The following is a 19,703-nucleotide window of genomic DNA, read 5'->3' on the forward strand; positions in this document are numbered from 1 at the left end:
ATCTCCCTCCCCATCACACCCCTCTAGGTATTTCTATATATATATTTATCTTATCACAATAAGAATTTTGTTCTTTTTATTGTATCTATATGAGATGAGGGAAGTTAAATAAACATTGTGATTATCATTTCATAATATATGTAAAGCAAGCCATCTTGCTGTACACCTTAAACTTATACAGTGATGTATATCAGTTATTTCTGGATAAAACTAGGGGGAAAAGAATCAGCTTGCTTAGATCTATGAAAAACATGCCAACTAAAAAGAACTCTTCAGGCAATTTGATTAGAACAAACACCCTCTTCCAACAACAAAAGATAAGACTCTACACATGGACATCACCAGATGGTCAACACCGAAATCAGATTGATTATATTCTTTGCAGCCAAAGATGGAGAAGCTCTATACAGTCAGCAAAAACAAGACCAGGAGCTGACTGTGGCTCAGATCATGAATTCCTTATTGCCAAATTCAGACTTAAATTGAAGAAAGTAGGGAAAACCACTAGACCATTCAGGTATGACCTAAATCAAATCCCTTATGGATTATACAGTGGAAGTGAGAAATAGATTTAAGGGCCTAGATCTGATAGATAGAGTGCCTGATGAACTATGGAATGAGGTTAGTGACATTGTACAGGAGACAGGGATCAAGACTATCCCCATAGAAAAGAAATGCAAAATCAAAATGGCTGTCTGAGGAGGCCTTACAAATAGCTGTGAAAAGAAGAGAAGCAAAAAGCAAAGGAGAAAAGGAAAGATATAAGCATCTGAATGTAGAGTTCCAAAGAATAGCAAGAAGAGATAAGAAAGCCTTCTTCAGCAATCAATGCAAAGAAATAGAGGAAAACAACAGAATGGGAAAGACTAGAGATCACTTCAAGAAAATTAGAGATACCAAAGGAACATTTCATGCAAAGATGGGCTCGATAAAGGACAGAAATAGTATGGACTGAACAGAAGCAGAAGATATTAAGAAGAGATGGCAAGAATACACAGAACTGTACAAAAAAGATCTTCACGACCCAGATAATCACGATGGTGTGATCACTGACCTAGAGCCAGACATCCTGGAATGTGAAGTCAAGTGGGCCTTAGAAAGCATCACTATGAAGAAAGCTAGTGGAGGTGATAGAATTGCATTTGAGCTATTCCAAATCCTGAAAGATGATGCTGTGAAAATGCTGCACTCAATATGCCAGCAAATTTGGAAAACTCAGCAGTGGCCACAGGACTGGAAAAGGTCAGTTTTCATTCCAATCCCAAGGAAAGGCAATGCCAAAGAATGCTCAAACTACCACACAATTGCACTCATCTCACATCCTAGTAAAGTAATGCTCAAAATTCTCCAGGCCAGGCTTCAGCAATATGTGAACCATGAACTTCCAGATGTTCAAGCTGGTTTTAGAAAAGGCAGAGGAACCAGAGATCAAATTGCCAACATCCGCTGGATCATGGAAAAAGCAAGAGAGTTCCAGAAAAACATCTATTTCTGCTTTATTGACTATGCCAAAGCCTTTGACTGTGTGGATCACAATAAACTGTGGAAAATTCTGAAAGAGATGGGAATGCCAGACCACCTGATCTGCCTCTTGAGAAATCTGTATGCAGGTGAGGAAGCAACAGTTAGAACTGGACATGGAAGAACAGACTGTTTCCAAATAGGAAAAGGAGTACGTCAAGGCTGTATATTGTCACCCTGTTTATTTAACTTATATGCAGAGTACATCATGAGAAACGCTGGACTGGAAGAAACACAAGCTGGAATCAAGATTGCCGGGAGAAATATCAATAACCTCAGATATGCAGATGACACCACCCTTATGGCAGAAAATGAAGGGGAACTCAAAAGCCCCTTGATGAAAGTGAAAGTGGAGAGTGAAAAAGTTGGCTTAAAGCTCAACATTCAGAAAATGAAGGTCATGGCATCTGGTCCCATCACTTCATGGGAAATAGATGGGGAAACAGTGGAAACAGTGGCTGACTTCATTTTTCTGGGCTCCAAAATCACTGCAGATGGAGACTGCAGCCATGAAATTAAAAGATGCTTACTCCTCAGAAGGAAAGTTATGAACAACCTAGATAGCATATTCAAAAGCAGACATTACTTTGCCAACAAAGGTTCGTCTAGTCAAGGCTATGGTTTTTCCTGTGGTCATGTACGGATGTGAGAGTTGGACTGTGAAGAAGGCTGAGTGCCGAAGAATTGATGCTTTTGAACTGTGGTGTTGGAGAAGATTCTTGAGAGTCCCTTGGACTGCAAGGAGATCCAACCAGTCCATTCTGAAGGAGATCAGCCCTGGGATTTCTTTGGAAGGAATGATGCTAAAGCTGAAACTCCAGTACTTTGGCCAGCTCATGCGAAGAGTTGACTCTTTGGAAAAGACTCTGATGCTGAGAGGAATTGGGAGCAAGAGGAGAAGGGGACGACAGAGGATGAGATGGCTGGATGGCATCACTGACTCGATGGACATGAGTCTGAGTGAACTCCGGGAGTTGGTGATGGACAGGGAGGCCTGGCGTGCTGCGATTCATGGGGTCGCAAAGAGTCGGACCTGACTGGGTGACTGATCTTATTGTTTATAGTTTTCATTTGTATAGTTCTTGATCTTATTTATAAAAATTTATTTCCAAGTAATTAATTTTTTGCTGCTTTATAATTTGCATTTTTATTTCAATTTCCTGTAGTTTGTTATTATGATATAGAAATACAATTGTTTTTTTTTAATTTAATTTAATTTTTAAACTTTACATAGTTGTATTAGTTTTGCCAAATATCAAAATGAATCAGCCACAGGTATACCTGTGTTCCCATCCTGAACCCTCCTCCCTCCTCCCTCCCCACACCATCCCTCTGGGTCGTCCCAGTGCACTAGCCCCAAGCATCCAGTATCGTGCATCAAACCTGAACTGGCAACTCGTTTCTTACATGATATTTTACATGTTTCAATGTCATTCTCCCAAATCTTCCCACCCTCTCCCTCTCCCACAGAGTCCATAAGACTGTTCTATACATCAGTGTCTCTTTTGCTGTCTCGTACACCGGGTTATTGTTACCATCTTTCTAAATTCCATATATATGCGTTAGTATACTGTATTGGTGTTTTTCCTTCTGGCTTACTTCACTCTGTATAATAGGCTCCAGTTTCATCCACCTCATTAGAACGGATTCAAATGTATTCTTTTTAATGGCTGAGTAATACTCCATTGTGTATATGTACCATAGCTTTCTTATCCATTCATCTGCTGATGGACATCTAGGTTGCTTCCATGTCCTGGCTATTATAAACAGTGCTGCGATGAACATTGGGGTACACATGTCTCTTTCCCTTCTGGTTTCCTCAGTGTGTATGGTTTTTTATACAGCTGTCCCCCAGTATTGCAGGGATTTGGTTCCAGGACACCTAGCAGATTGAGGTTTGATTTGTGAACCAAGATATAGTCTATCCTGGAGAATGTTCCATGTGCACTTGAGAAGAAGATATATTCTTCTTCATTTGGATGAAATGTCCTGAAGATACCAATGAGATCCATCTCATCTAATGTATCATTTAGGAGTTGTGTTTTCTTATTAATTTTCTGTTTTGATCATCTGTCCATTGGTTTGAGTAGGTTGTTAAAGTCTCCTCCTATTATTGTGTTACTGTCAATTTCTCCTTTTATGTCTGTTATTGTTTGTCTTATGTTTTGAGGTGCTCCTATGTTGGGTGCATAGATATGTACAATTGTTATGTCTTCCTCTTGCACTGACCCCTTGGTCATTGTCTAGTAGTCTTCCTTATCTCTTGTAATCTCCTTTATTTTAAGGTCTATTTTGTCTGATATGAGGATTGCTATTCCAGCTTTCTTTTGCTTCCCATTTGCATGGAATATATTTTCCCATCCTCTTACTTTCAGTCTATATGTGTCTTGAGGTCTGAAGTGGGTTTCTTGTAGACAGCATATATATGGGTCTTGGTTTTGTATCCATTCAGCCAGTCTGTGTCTTTTGGTTGGAGCATTTAATCCATTTACTTTTAAAGTAATTATAGATATATTTGTCCCTATTGCCATTTTCTAATCATTTGTAGTTGATTTTTTAGATCTTTTTTCTTCTGTTGTGTTTCTTCATTATATAAGTCCCTTTAACATTTGTTGTAAAGCTGTTTGCTGGTACTGAATTCTCTTAACTTTTGCTTGTCTTAAAAGCTTTTGATTTCTCCATCAATTTTGAATGAGATCCTTGTTGGGTACAGTAATCTTGGTTGCAGATTTTCCCCTTTCAGTCCTTTAAATATATCCTGCCATTCCCTTCTGGCCTGCAGAGATTCTGCTGAAAGATCAGCTGTTAAGCATATGGGGTTTCCCTTGTATGTTACTTGTTGCTTCTCCCTTGCTGCTTTTAATATTCTTTCTTTGTGTTTCATCTTTGTTAGTTTGATTAGTATGTGTCCTGGCATGTTTCTCCTTGGGTTTATCCTGTATGGGACTCTTTGTGCCTGTTAGATTTGATTGGCTATTTCCTTTTCCATGTTGGGGAAATTTTCAACTATAATCTCTTCAGAAGTTTTCTCATATCCTTTCTTTTTCTCTTCTTATTCTTCTGGGACCCCTATAGTTCAAATGTTGCTCATTTGATATGGTCCCATAGCTTTCTTAGACTGTCCTCAGCTCTTTTCATTCTTTTTACTTTATTCTGCTCTTCAGAAGTTATTTTCACCGTTTTATCTTCCAGCTCACTGATTCATTATTCTGAATCAGGTATTCTTCTACTGGTTTCTTCTAGAGTATTTCTAATTTCAGTAATTGTGTTGTTTGTCTCTGTATGTTTATTCTTTAATTCCTCTAGGTCTTTGTTAATTGATTCTTGCATTTTGTCCATTTTGTTTTCAAGGTTTTTGATCATCTTTACTATCATTATTTTGAATTATTTTTCAGGTAATTTTCATATTTCCTCTTCATTTATTTGGACTTCTGTGTTTCTAATTTGTTATTTCATTTATGCAGTATTTCTCTGCCTTTTCTTTTCTTTCTTTTTTTTTTTTAAGTTATTGTGTTTGGGGTCTCCTTTTCCCAGGCTTCAAGGAAAGTTGAATTCTTTCCTTGAAGAAGGTTGAATTTTTTCTTTCTTTTGGTTTCTGCCCTCCTAAGGTTGGTCCATTGCTTTGTGTGAGCTTTCTATAGGGTGAGATTTGTGGTCAGTTTTTGTTTGTTTGTTTGTTTTTCCTCTTCTGGGCAAGGCTGAGTGAGGTGGTACTCCTGTATGCTGATTATTTGGTTTGTATTTTTATTTTGTTTGCTATTTAGACCAGGCGTCCTGCAAAGGTGCTACTGGTAGTTGGGTGATGCCAGGTGATATAGTCAAGTGGTTTCCTTTGTGGGAGTTCTCACTATTTGATATTCCTAGGGTTAGTGTTCTTGCCTGGAGAATCCCAGGGACAGGGGAGACTGGTGGGCTTCCGTCTATGGGGTCGCACAGAGTCGGACACGACTGAAGCAACTTAGCAGCAGCAGCAGGGTTAGTTCTCTGGTACTCTAGGGTCTTGGAGTCAATGCTCCCAGTCCAAAGTCTCAGGGTTTGATCTCTCGTCAGAAATGAAGACTCCACAAGTGGTTTATTATGCCATTAAGTGAGAGTAAAACAAATATTCAAAAACAAGAAACTAAAGATGAACCCCAGAGAAATGGCAGTTACAAAATCAGGTACGTAGTAATTCAAATAATGGAATATATACATATACATATACACCCATGAGCAAAATGAAAATAGTCCAACAAAAATAAAGTACAGTAGACTGATCCAGAGAACAAAGGAAATCAAAAATTATATTTAGCAGTTAAGAATAAAACTAACAAGCACAAACTGGTAAACAAAACTAATGCAAGGTGCCAGGTAGGGAATAAAGCAATGAAAATAAAACTAACAAATATGTTGAGAGGAAAGGGAAGAAAGAAAGAGGGGGGCGGTCCTAAGATGGTGGAGGAATAGGATGGGGAGACAACTTTCTCCCCCACAAATTCATTGAAAGATCATTTGAACGCTGAACAAATTCCACAAAATAACTTCTGAACACTGGCAGAGGACACCAGGCATCCAGAAATGCAGCCCATTATCTTCAAAAGGAGGTAGGACAAAATATAAAAGATAAAAAGAGAGACAAAAGAGTTAGGGATGGAGACCCATCCTGAGGAGGGAGATGTGAAAGAGTAGAAGTTTCCAAACACCAGGAAACCCTCTCACCAGTGGGTCTATGGGGAGTTTTGGAATCTCAGAGGGCAACATAACTGGGAGGAAAAAATAAATAAAGCCCACAGATTATGCGCCTAACTGCAACTTCCAGCAGAGAAGTAGCCCAAACCAGCGAATTCGCCACCAGCAAGCGGGGACTGAACAGGGAGGTGTGGGCTGCATTGCTTAGGGTAAGGACCTGGCCTGAATGCCCTGAGGATAATCTGAGGGAGCTAAGGTGAGATAGCAACCCAAACTGTGAGACAGCGAGAGAGAGAGAGAGAGAGAGAGAGAGAGAGAGAGAGAGAAAGGAGAGAGAGAGAGAGAGAGAGAGAGAACTTTCCCATGAAAAGCTCTAACCTAAAGCACTGCCAGACCTGCTCACAGAATAAAGGACTGAGCGAATACCAGAGGAGAGCTAGCCACCTGTGGACCGGCCCATCCCCTGCCAGAAGCAGAGAGGCAGGCCAGTGACAGCCAGAGCTGGAAAGGGGCAATCTCGGCCCCAGAGACAGCATCCTCTACCAATCTGCAAGCAGGCTAGCAGTTGGTAACAAAGTCTTCCTGGGATCCTGGATGGTTGCCATTCACCAGGAGGGTTGCAGTCAGAGATCAGCTCCCCAGAAGAGACACACGGCACACCTGAGATGGCTCTCCCACTGTGCACCCAGGAAATCGAGGGGCTGGGACTGGTGAGGCGATAAGATGCACCACACTCCTGGGGAGAGTGCACTCACCAAACAACTGGTTGCCTGAGCTGCTCTGACCTGGGAAGGGCACAAAACACAGGCCCAACCGATTCTGTGCCTTTGTGGAGTACCACAGAACCTGAGCCTGTGCGGCTTAGACCTTGGAAGTGCATGCAACCCAGGGCCTGCTTTTGACAGTTCCCCTGCAGAGCAACCTGGGCCTGAGCAGTGTAGACCAGGAAAGCACACACACTGTGAGTGGGCTCAAACCCACTGTGGCCCAGACACTGCAAGCACTCCCCATACACGCCAGTGATATTTGTGTGCATTGTTCTTCCCTCCCTACAGCACAACTGAACAAGTAAGCCTAAATAAGTGACCACATTCGCCCCCTGTGTCAGGGCAGAAAGTAGACACTGAAGAGAGTTGCAAATAGAAGAAGCCAAAATAAACAGAGGGAACCGCTTTGGAAGTGATAATTGCAACAGATTAAAACCCTGTAGTTAGCACAGACTACATTGGAAGGGGCCTATAGACCTTGAGAAGAAGTATAAGCTGGAGCAAGGAACTATCTGAAACTGAACTGACCCCACACTGCCCACAACAGCTCCAGAAAAATTCCTAGATATATTTTACTATTATCATTTTTTAATTTTTTCATTTTAAGTCCTTTATTACTCCTTTAATTTTCATAGTTATAATCTACTATTATCTTGCAAAAAAGACCTTATTTTTAAAGCAAATTTCATATATATTTTTAATAATTTTTGAGATTTTTTTTTAATATTGTATTTTTGAGAGTCTAATGTCTACTCTAGATTTTTAATCTTTGGCTTTTGTATTTGTTATCAATTTTGTACCTTTAAGAATCCAATCTTCAGTACCCATTTTTACTTAGGAGTGTGATTACTGACTTGATTGCCCTCTCCCCCTTTTGACTCTCTTTTTTCTCCTCCACGTCACCTCTATCTCCTCCCTCCCCTTTCTCTTCTCTACTCAATTCTGTGAATCTCTTTCAGTATTCCAGGCTGTGGAGAACAGTTAGGGAACTGATTACTGGCTAGATCCGTCTCTCTCCTTTTGACTTGCCCTCTTCTCCTCCTGGTTACCTTTATCACCTTCCTCCCTCTTCTGTTCTCCATGTAACTCTGTAAACCTCTGTGGGTGTCCCCCAGTGTGGAGAATCTTTTTTCCATTAACCTAGATGTTTTACCATCAGTGCAGTATAGATGGAGAAGTCTTGAGGCTACTGTAAGAATAAGACTGAAAACCAGAGACAGGAGGCTTAAATCCAAAACTTGAGAACACCAAAAAACTCCTGGCTCCAGAGAACATTAAGCAAAAAGAGCTCATCCAAAAACCTCCATACCCGAACTGAAACCAAGGTCCACCCAAGTGTGAACAAATTCCAGAACAAGACATACCACACTAATTCTCCAGCAACACAAGAATATAGCCCTAGGATTAATATACAAGCTGTCCAAAGTCACACCAAACACATAGACCTCAAAATTCACTACTGGACACTTAATTGCACTCCAGAGAGAAGAGATACAGCTCCACACACCAGAACACCGACTCAAGCTTCCCTAACCAGGAAACCTTGACAAGCCACTTGTCCAACCTCACCCACAGGAAGGAACCTCTATAACAAAGAGGAACCACAAACTTGCAGCATACACAAGGGCCACCCCAAACACAGCAGTCTAAACAAGATGAAAAGGCAGAGAAATATTCAGCAGGTAAAGGAACATGATAAATGCCCACCACACCAAACAAAAGAGGAGGAGATAGGGAGTCTACTGAAAAAGAGTTCACAATAATGATAGTAAAAATGATACAAAATCTTGAACACAAAATGGAGTTACAGATAAATAGTCTGGAGGCAAGGATTGAGAAGATGCAAACAATGTTTACCAAGGACCTAGAAAAAATAAAAAAGAGTCAATCAATAATTAATAATGCAATAAATGAGATCAAAAACAATCTCGAGGGAACCAACAGTGGAATAACTGAGGCAGAAGATAGGATAAGTGAGGTGGAAGATACAATGATGGAAATAAATGAAGTAGAGGGGGGAAAAGAATTAAAGGAAATGAGGACAACCTCAGAGACCTCTGGGACAATGTCAAATGCCCCAACATTTGAATCATATGAGTCCCAGAAGAAGAAGACAAAAAGAAAGTCCATGAGAAAATATTTGAGGAGATAATAGTTGAAAACTTCCCTAAAATGGGGAAGGAAATAGCCACCCAAGTCCAAGAAACCCAGAGAATCCCAAACAGGATAAACCCAAGGTGAAACACTGAAGACACATATTAATCAAATTAACAAAGATCAAACACAAAGAACAAATATTAAAAGCAGCAAGGGAAAAACAACAAATAACACACAAGAGGATTCCCATAAGCATAACAATTGATCTTTCAATACAAACTCTTCAGGCCAGAAGGGATTGCAAGACATACCTAAAGTGATGAAAGAAAAAAACCTACAGCCCAGATTACTGTACCCAGCAAGGATCTCATTCAAATATGAAGGAGAGATCAAAAGCTTTACAGATAAGCAAAAGCTGAGGGAATTCAGCACCACCAAACCAGCTCTCCAACAAATGCTAAAGGATCTTCTCTAGACAGGAAAAGAAGAAGTAAAACTCTCAGTGTTTGCAGATGACATGATCCTCTACATTGAAAACCCTAAAGACACCACCAGAAAATTACTAGAGCTAATCAATGAATATAGTAAATGTGCAGGATATAAAATTAACACACAGAAATCCATACCATTCCTATACACTAACAATGAGAAAAGAGAAATTAAAGAAACAATTCCATTCACCATTGCAACAAAAAGAATAAAATACTTAGGAATAAACCTACCTAAATAAACAAAATACCTATATATAGAAAACTATAAAACACTGATGAAAGAAATCAAAGATGATACAAATAGACAGAGAAATATACCATGTTCATGGATTGGAAGAATCAATACAGTGAAAACGAGTATACCACCGAAAGCAATCTATAGATTCAATACAATCCCTATCAAGCTATCAGTGGTATTTTTCAGAGAACTAGAACAAATAATTTCACAATTTGTATGGAAATACAAAAAACCTAAAATAGTCAAAGCAATCTTGAGAAAGAAGAATGGAACTGGAGGAATCAACCTGCCTGACATCAGACTATACACAAAGCTACTGTCATCAAGATGGTATGGTACTGGCACAAAGACAGAAATATAAATCAGTGGTACAAAATAGAAAGCCCAGAGATAAATCCATGCACCTATGGACACCTTATATTTGACAAAGGAGGCAAGAATATACAATGGAGAAAAAGACAGTCTCTTTAACAAGTGGTGCTGGGAAAACTGGTCAATCACTTGTAAAAGAATGAAACTAGAACACTGTCTAACACCATACACAAAAATAAACTCAAAATGAATTAAAGATCTCAATGTAAGACCAGAGACTATAAAACTCCTAGAGGAAAACATAGGCAAAACACTCTCTGACATAAATCACAGCAAGATCCTCTATGAGCCGTCTCCCAGAGTTATGGAAATAAAAGCAAAAATAAACAAATGGGACCTAACTAAACTTAAAAGCTTTTGCACAATGAAGGAAACTATAAGCAAGGTGAAAAGACAGCTTTAAGAATGGGAGAAAATAATAGGAAGTAAAACAAATGACAAAGAATAAATCTCAAAAATATATAAGTAGCTCTTGCAGCTCAATTCCAGAGAAATAAACATCCCAATCAAAAAAATGGACCAAAGAACTAAATAGACATTTCTCCAAAGAAGACATACAGATGACTAACAGACACATGAAAAGATGCTCAACTTCACTCATTATCAGAGAAATGCAAATCAAAACCACAATGAGGTACCATCTCACACTGGTCAGAATGGCTGCTATCAAAAAGTCTACAAACAGTAAATGCTGGGGAGGGTGTGGAGAAAAGGGAACCCTCTTACACTGCTGGTGGGAATGAAAATCAGTACAGCCATTATGGAGAACCGTGTGGGGATTCCATAAAAAACTGCCATATGACCCAACAATCCCACTGCTGGGCATACACACTGAGGGAACCAGAATTGAAAGAGACACGTGTACCCCAATGTTCATCACTGCACTGTTTACAATACCCAGGACATGGAAGCAACCTAGATGTCCATCGGCAGATGAATGGATGAGAAAGCTGTGGTACATATACATAGTTGATTATTACTCAGCCATTAAAAAGAATGCATTTGAATTAGTTCTAATGAGGTGGATGAAACTGGAGCCTATTATACAGAGTGAAGTAAGTCAGAAAGAAAAACAACAATGTAGTATATTAACGCATATATATGGAATTTAGAAAGATGATAATGACGACCCTATATGTGAGATGGCAAAAGAGACACAGAAGTATAGAACAGTCTTTTGGATTCTGTGGGAGAAGACAAGGGTGGGATAATTTGAGAGAATAGCATTGATACAGGTGTATTATCATATGTGAAACAGACCGCTAGTCCAGGTTTGATGCCCAAGACAGGGTGCTCAGGGCCGGTGCACTGGCATGACCCTGAGGGATGGGATGGGGAGGGAGGTGGGAGGGGGGGTTCAGGATGGGGAACACATTTACACCCATGGCTGATTCATGTCAATGTATGGCAAAACCCACTACAATATTGTAATGTAATTAGCCTCCAATTAACATAAATAAATTAATTTTTTTAAAAAAAGAAAGACTAGATATGCAAAGTTAAATAGAGGTAGATGAAGAAGATTTATATACATTAGAGATTATCTGCAAGGGAAAAGAACAGTAGGAAAAGCAAACAAAAGAATAAATTTAGAAATAATAGGCTTAAAAATTACAATTATAAAAAAAAAGAGAAAAAAAAAATGGAAGAAGAAAGAAAAAAGGGGAAAAAAAAAGGAAAACTCCACACGATTGCAAAAGCCCAATGTAGAGGCAGAGGTTTATAACAACAATAGAAAGTGTGACTAAATATACACATATACATATAGACACATAAGAAAAATCAAAACAGTCCAACAAAAATTAACTGCAATATATTGACCTGGTGAACAAAGGAAACCAAAAATTGTATCTACCAGAACAAAACTAATTAAAGCACAAACTGGAAAACAAAACTAAAGCAAGGTGCCAAGTGGGGAATAAAGCAATGAAAGTAAAACTAACAAATACGTTGAGAGGAAAGGAGAGAAAGAAATAATAGATATGCAAAGTTAAATAGAGGTTGATGAAGAAGATTTCTATACATTAAAGGTTAATTGCAAGGGGGAAATAACAGTAGGAAAAGCAAACAAAGGAATAAACGTAGAAAAATAATATTAGGTTTAAAAAATTACAATTAAAAAAAAAAAGAAAAGGAAAAAAGAGAAGAAAACTCCACAGAACTGCAAATGCCCAACGTAGAGGCAGAGTTTTATGACAATAAAAAATGTGACTGAGGGAAAAAAAAAAAAAAAAAAACCAAAGCTTAATTTGGTTTCTTAGTGCCAATGAAATTGACAACTATAACAGAGGGGAGAAAAAAGAAAAAAAAATAAAATCCAAAATAATCTACAGAACAAGTAAAAAAATAAGAGTAATAAATGATTTTCTTGAGTCTCTGCTGTCAGAGTCCTTTCCTGCTCTGGGAATCACAGTTCACCTTACCTCCCTAGGTTGCCATCCAACACTGTACTGATCTCTGGACCTGTGTGGGGGCTGCTCAGATTCTAATCTGGTCCTACTCTTGTGTGTTCTTTCCTCCAATGTCCCCAGCTATCAGAGCTAGTGCATTTTCTTTTTTGGGAGCTCTCAATGGCCTTTAATATATTCCACAGACACAGAGTCTGCTTAGTTGATCGTGTGGATTTAATCTGCCACTTGTACATCTGGTGGGGATGTTTTGAATCTTCTTCCTTAGCCACACTGCCCCTGGGTTTCAGTTGTGGTTTTATTTCCACCTCTGCACATGGTTCATCCACTGGGGTTTAGCTCCTGAGGCTGCCCTGGAGGGCTTGGGTTTGCCCCTGTGAGGGCCAGGTGTGGAAGTGGTGCATCTCCTTGGGTCGTAGGGGTTCTGGCAGCACCAGGTACTCAGGGGGATTGGCGGCTAGGGCAGCAGGAAATATAGTGTTCTAGAAGTGTATGGCAACCAGTATTGACCAATAAGCTCCAGTATTCTTGCCTGGAGAACCCCATCTCTGACAGAGAAGCCTGGCATGCCACAGTCTACAGGGTCGCAAAGAGTCGGACAGGACTGAAGCAACTATGTGTGTGTAAACACAAGACTTTTTTTTTTTTTTTGTCTGTGGCAGCTCTGCCCCAGTGAGAGTTGAGTGTGAAGGTGGTGCAGCTGCTTGGCTTGCAGGGACCCTGGCAGCACCAAGTGTTCAGGTACACAAACTGCCTCCATGGCAGGAGTTATGGCCGTATCAGTCTTTTTTCAAGCCTCTTGTAGCTGGTGATCAGAAGGCCTCTTTGGCCAGTCTTTCTCCATAGCTCCGCCTGTTCAGGCACTTAGAGGGATCCCTTGCCTGGGGTCCTTCTCTGTTGTTTGTCACGTCAGGCACATAGAGAGCACCTCCCCCCCCTCCCCCGCCCCGACTGGGATCTACTCTGTAGATTGGCGCATTAGGCACTTAAAAGGGCACCTGGGTGGGGTCCTACTCTGTAGTTCAGCTCATTGGTCACTTAAAGGAGCACCCTGGCTGGCGTCCTACTCTGTAGTTCAGTGCATGAGGCATTTGATGGGCCACCCTCTCTATTGTTCAACTGCAGATGCTGGCATGTGGGGAGAGACATGCTATGGTGATAGCCCCACCCCCTATGCGTGACTCAGGAGTATCACCTTGCTTCCATGGCTGCCTGGCTTTCCGACTTCCCTCCATAGACATTTCCCCCCATGATCTCCTCCCTCACATCCCCTCAATGTGTCTCTCGGCAGTCAACAGCAGCCCTCGCACTGGGACTGCTCCAAAATCCCTAAACTCCAGCTCCCAGCTGCTACACCTTCCAGGGGACCTGCATCCCTGTCCAGGGTATGTATGGCTGTGTCAAGGACTATCTGATTGTCATTCCATTTAGGCTGCCACAGATCAGCTGTTTTACTCTTAGCCTTAAATGTTTATCCTGTGACTCAGACAGTTGCCCTACTGTGAGGATCAGACCCCTGATTCAGTTCCCCCACCTGCTGAGGGTAGATCCAGTCCTACTAATACTCGTTTTTTTCCCCCTAGTTTCTTCATTTTACCAAGTTTTGCGTGATTCTATATAATCTTTTCCACTGGCCAGGTACTCCTGTCCCCTCTCAGCTGGTGTTCTGCATGCACTTCTGTGTCTGAAGTTGTATTCCTGATGTATCTGTGGAGAGAGATGTACTCCATGTCCACCTACTCCACCACCATCTTGTTATCTCAGCTTCACTCTTTTCTCTGCAGCTTTCGCATCTCTTTCAGCATTTGCAGAATTGAAGAGAGTTAGAGTCTTGCTCTGGGTTAGGTTAGTTTGATCTATCCAGACCATTTAACCTTTCTCCATATCAGCAATAAGGTTGTTTTCACTTCCTTATCATTTGTGTGTTCACTGGAGTAGCACTTTTAGTTTCCTTCAAGAATGTTTCCCTTGCATTCACAACTTGGCTAACTATTTGGTGCAAGAGTTATAGCTTTTAGCCTGTCTCAGCTTTTGATATACCTTCCTTCCTAAGTTTACTTATTTCTAGTTTTTGATTTAAAGTTAGAGACATATAATGCTTCCTCTCACTTGAACACTAGAGATCATTGCAGAATTATAAATTGACTTGACTTCAGTATTGTTGTGTCTTAGGGAATAGTGAAGCCAGAGAAGAGAGAGATAGGGGAACAGTGGAGTAGGCAGAACACACAACACTTATGTATTACATTCACCTTGCTATATAGGTTTGTAGCATCCACAAACAATTACAATATTAACATCAAAGATCACTGATCATAGATCACCATAACAAATATAATAATAGTGGAGAAGTTTGAAACATTGCAAGAAATACCAAAATGTGGCACAGAGGCATGAAGTGAACAAAAACTATTGGAAAAATGATGCCGATAGACTTGCTTAACCAAGTCTTTCTCCCAAACCTTCAATTTGTGAAAAACATATCAGTGAAGTGCAATAAAGTGAAGTGCAATGAAATGAAAGATGCCATTTACCCAGATTCATCTAATATTAACATTCCTCTGATTTTGGTATATCATTTGAATATACTCCCCTTACCTTCTCTTCCCTTCTTTACATGTACACACACACACACACACACACACACACACACACACACACACACACACTGTTTTCCTCAGCCATTTGTGTTTAACTTGCATTCATCACTCCTCTTTACTCCTGAAAATTCCATGGTAAATTTCCTACAAAATATTCTTTGGAGACAATTAAAAACTCTGGATGATGTGATTCATTCAAACAGAAATTTATTATGTTTTTTCCAGATTTTCTAGCTTTTCTCAGTGATTAAGTTTCATATAAAACTATTTAGTCTGCCACTACAAGAAATAGACCTCTGACCTACCTCTATGATCCAATGCCCGAATTTTATTACGATATTTTGTTTTACTATTTTCAGGGTCAGTCTCCTCTCATTAGCCTTCTTTTATAGCATTTACATGCTATTCCTACTTATTTATTTTTATATATGAATTTTTGCAGTTTGTCTAATTCCCAAATAATTTGTTATTAAATTATGAATCAGTTTAGAAAAGATTGACGTTGTTTTCATTTTTATATTTCTACATAAGAAGACGGTTTGTCATTCCATATCTCCAGAATTTCTTTTGGAGTCCTCAGTAGCATTTCCTTTTCTCTCCATCTTTCCTCTGCTCACAGCAAGATGGATTCTGGATATACTCTGAGTACTGTAACAATCACCTGGACGCCTGTATGGAGCTCTCCAAACTGATGAAGGACAGCCGCTACCAACACTTTTTTGAGGCCTGTCGCCTCTTGCAGCAAATGATCGACATTGCTATTGATGGTTTCCTTTTGACGCCAGTACAGAAGATCTGCAAGTATCCCTTACAGTTGGCCGAGCTCCTCAAGTATACCGCCCAGGACCATAGGTAAGGGATTGAGGGAGGCAGTAGTGAAGGAGAGAACCTCCTCTATATGCTAGTCCTTATTGACAGTATATGTTCTTTTGCCTTTTCTGAGCTGTTAGCTTATATGTACAATGGGATAATGATATATTCTTGCTTACTTCTCAAGACTCTTGTGTGTATAAAGTGAGGTAGTATTTATAAGAGTTGTTTATAAATTTGTAAATAAATATATACACAAAATCAGTGTGCATCATTATTGTACAACTTAAGACACTGTCTTCAGGAAGCTTATAGCCTGGTCCTTAGTCCTGAATTCAGCCAAGTGAAGGTGTTTGGCTATTCAGTCATGTCCAGCTCTTTGCAACCCCATAGACTGTAGCCCACCAGGCACCTCTGTCCATGGGATTTCCCAGGCAGGAATACTGGAGTGGGTTGTCATTTCCTTCTCCAGGGGATGTTCCCAACCCAGGGAACAAACCTGCATCCCCTGTGTCTCCTGCATTGGCAGGTAGATTCTTTATCACTCCCTCACCTTGGGAAATTAGCCAAGGGAACCAACTTTTTATTCTCCGCTTGATAGAGTAAAATATCCTGGTAACAGACTACTCAGCTTGTACTGACCTTAGAATTCTTCTGAAAGGCTACATACCTGGACTTCTTTAGTCTTTTCCTCCCTCTTCTGCCTCATCCTAACTGTACCCTCCCCTTAGATCTAGAGCATAACTAGGAGGAAATAGACTTGTGAGTTCCCCTGAAGTTTTTCAAAAGTTTTTCAGTATTTTCAAGAAAACACCAAAAGGATGAAAGAACTTTATTTGTCTCTTTGAATGGAAATAGTACTTCTGATCCCCTATTAGTAAGGTATATACTGGAAGTTGGGCTTTCCAGGTGGATCAGTGATAAAGGATCTGCCTGCTAAGCAGGAAATACAGGTTCCATCCCTGGGTCAGGAAGATTTCCTGGAGAAGGAAATGGCAACCCACTCTAGTATTCTTGCCTAGGAAATTTCATGATCAGAGAAGCTTGGTAGTCACAGAGTCAGACATAACTGAGGGACTAAACCACCATACTGGGAGCTATCTCCAGCAATGGGAGTGGCCTACAGTAAACCATCCCCTAGTTTTGCATATCCTTTACTTCATGACCTAGAACCCCCAGGCTATTTATAGCATGCTTTTGATTGATATTAAATATCTGACCTTAGGTTTGTTGGCCCAGCTCTCAACTCTCTTCCTGATTGAGCACTCCAAGAATAAAGAAGGCCTTTGCCCAATTTCCTTTAGTTTTTGTCTCATTCTCATCAGGCTCATATCTTACTTTCATTTAACTTTCCTTGGAGCTGATTTCCAGACTTAGTTGCGTAAGGCCACGTGTGGGAGTCAGCTGGCTTTTGTCAATCTCTAGGTTCATTTTTAAGTTGATATTGTTTCTTTAGCAAATCATGCGTCACGTGCTCCAGGGTTTCTGAAGCCCTGGACAGATTCAGATTTGAAACTAAATGTGGCAGCAATGGGCTCTCCCTTTGTGTAAGTAACACCACCAGTGATAGCTCTGCCTTCCTTGATCCATTGGCTGTGAGGGAAGTAGGTATAGAAAGACTTTGCAAAGGAAGGCTCTGTGTTCTCTTCTCCTTGATTCTGTTTACTAGCTGGGGGATGGGAGTACTCAGACATGAAACTTGGAGGTGAATAAATCTCACTTAAAATATTTAATATAGCCCATTACCAAAACTGAGTCCCAACTTTTCGAAGGAGAAGACTTGTGAGAACTAATAGGATACTGAAAAAAACCCACTAAATTAAAAATAAAAATGAAAAACATTTATGGCCCTAAAATGGCAAGGGCCTTAAAGGAAGTTCTTCTAGTCAGACTTCCTCATTCTATGGCTGGAGAGACTGAGTCCCAAAGAAAGAAAATGACAAAGAGGAAGCCTGTGGCATAGCAGGGACACAAAGTATGGCCAGTGGTCTGGGAGCCTAGCCTTTTACAGAGTCCTCCAAGTGCCCAGGAAGATTTGTGAGCCATTATACTACACAATCTGGAAGGCCTTTTCTAGTTCTGCCCGCTCATGATGTGATGAATTTAAATGACCCCCACAGGTATATTTCAAGGTGCTAAGTGACCAGAAACAGCCACTCTTGTACCTAAATCTCAGTGGAGCAGCTTTCAGATCAATGGTTCTAAAATCAGTATATTCAAAGAGTGATTCTCAAATGTTTTTATATCACAGCTCATCTCCTGCCTACTCCTGAGTATCTGTTCCATGGAACCTACCTAGCAGGAGGCTCTAAAAATCAAACTTATGGACTAATGATATTTATTATGTAAATTATATATTTGCATAGGTGCTTTTAAAAGTCCTCCAAATGTCATTTTTAAAGCACAGCAAAAAACTACGTTAGTGTTTTAGGCCAAAGCAATCGTAAGGCCTTTTTGGGTTTAGTGGGAGTCAGTAAGATAGAATATCTCCCTGGGATTTGCCATTCCTATACTCCTTCACCTTGTGAGTGGAACCCCTGCCTCAAGGCCTTTTTTCCCCTTTGTCTCTGGTCTCCTCCTCTTCCAGCCCCAGGCACTAACGTGCTGAGAGAATGTTTCAGGCAGTTGCAGGCTACATCAATCCCTGTCCTCATTTGGGGTGACCCACTGAACCTAGCACTATCTCCAGTCCATGGACAGTTCCTTCTTTCTGGCCTCAGGAAGCTGTATCAAGGTGATAGGTCCTGCACTGCATGTCAGAGTAGCTTGGATTTGAAGGCAATTAGAGGCTACTGCAAGCTTGAAGGCTTAGTAACATAGGTATTCAGTTAGGTAAGTCTGAAATGTAGGCAGTCAGAGTAGTTTATGAGGGAGAAGATTAGATGGATAGAGAATGATAAGTGGAGAATAATGCTACCTTTGTTTACAGAAGGGTGACGTGTATTCACCCCCCTACCCAACCTTGCTTAAGCTGACAAGAAGGAAGGCTCTGTGCAAGAAGGAGGTTAGCTGACCTGTCTAGAACAAGACAATCTTGGTTCAGTCAGTCTCCTCACTAGGGTGCTGGACTCAGACCCCCTCTGGAAGCCTGAGGGCTCTAGAAGGGTTCAGGCTAGACCACAGCTATTTATTGACAGTTTGGCACAGTGGCAGTGATAAATTCATGGCTGAGTAGTACATGGGGTCAGGTAGAGCATTCTCATACCAGTACTCTCCAATAAGACTTTGTACAGTGATGGAAACATTCTATATCTGTAACATTTAATATAGTATACACTGTCAGCATATGGATATTGAGAACTGAGAAATGTAGCTGGTGCAACTAAATAATTAAATTTTAAAATGTTTAATTTTAATTAAATGTGGCTAGTGGCTACCATATATACAGTGTAACTCTATGCTTTACTTCCCAGAATGTGGCTTAAGGCATTTTCCTGATGCTCTCAAATCAGAGAGTGGAATAACATAAGACTAAATAATGGGGTGCTTATTTATATCAGCAGCTTCTGCACTGCAACTACCCCTTCTGTCATTACCCTACCCTGCTTCTAAATGGCGGGCTAAGATAGTCTTGCCAGAGCAAAACTTTGACAGTTTTACAGAGCACAGTAGTTATGCTATAGATTGAAGCAAGTAACTGTAAAACGTTGTAATGCAATAGGAACAAATATAATATTTTGTGGTTGGGTCTAAGAAGTCAACTATTCAAGGACCAACTGAGAGAAACACAG

At 40.3% G+C, this 19,703-nt stretch overlaps 1 protein-coding gene across 20 annotated transcripts in view; it reads left to right on the plus strand.

Moving 5' to 3' along the window:
* ARHGEF9 (Cdc42 guanine nucleotide exchange factor 9) overlaps positions 1-19,703 on the plus strand; it is a 554,493-nt gene that overhangs the window by 471,138 nt on the left and 63,652 nt on the right. For all 20 annotated transcript variants that reach the window (XM_070366260.1, XM_070366265.1, XM_070366259.1 and 17 more), the window contains one exon: positions 15,782-16,014. In XM_070366260.1, coding sequence (XP_070222361.1) covers positions 15,782-16,014 — 233 coding nt within the window. The remainder of the gene's footprint in view (positions 1-15,781; positions 16,015-19,703) is intronic.

The sequence above is a fragment of the Bos mutus genome, chromosome X, assembly GCF_027580195.1.
Source record: "Bos mutus isolate GX-2022 chromosome X, NWIPB_WYAK_1.1, whole genome shotgun sequence".
NCBI lineage: Eukaryota > Metazoa > Chordata > Mammalia > Artiodactyla > Bovidae > Bos > Bos mutus.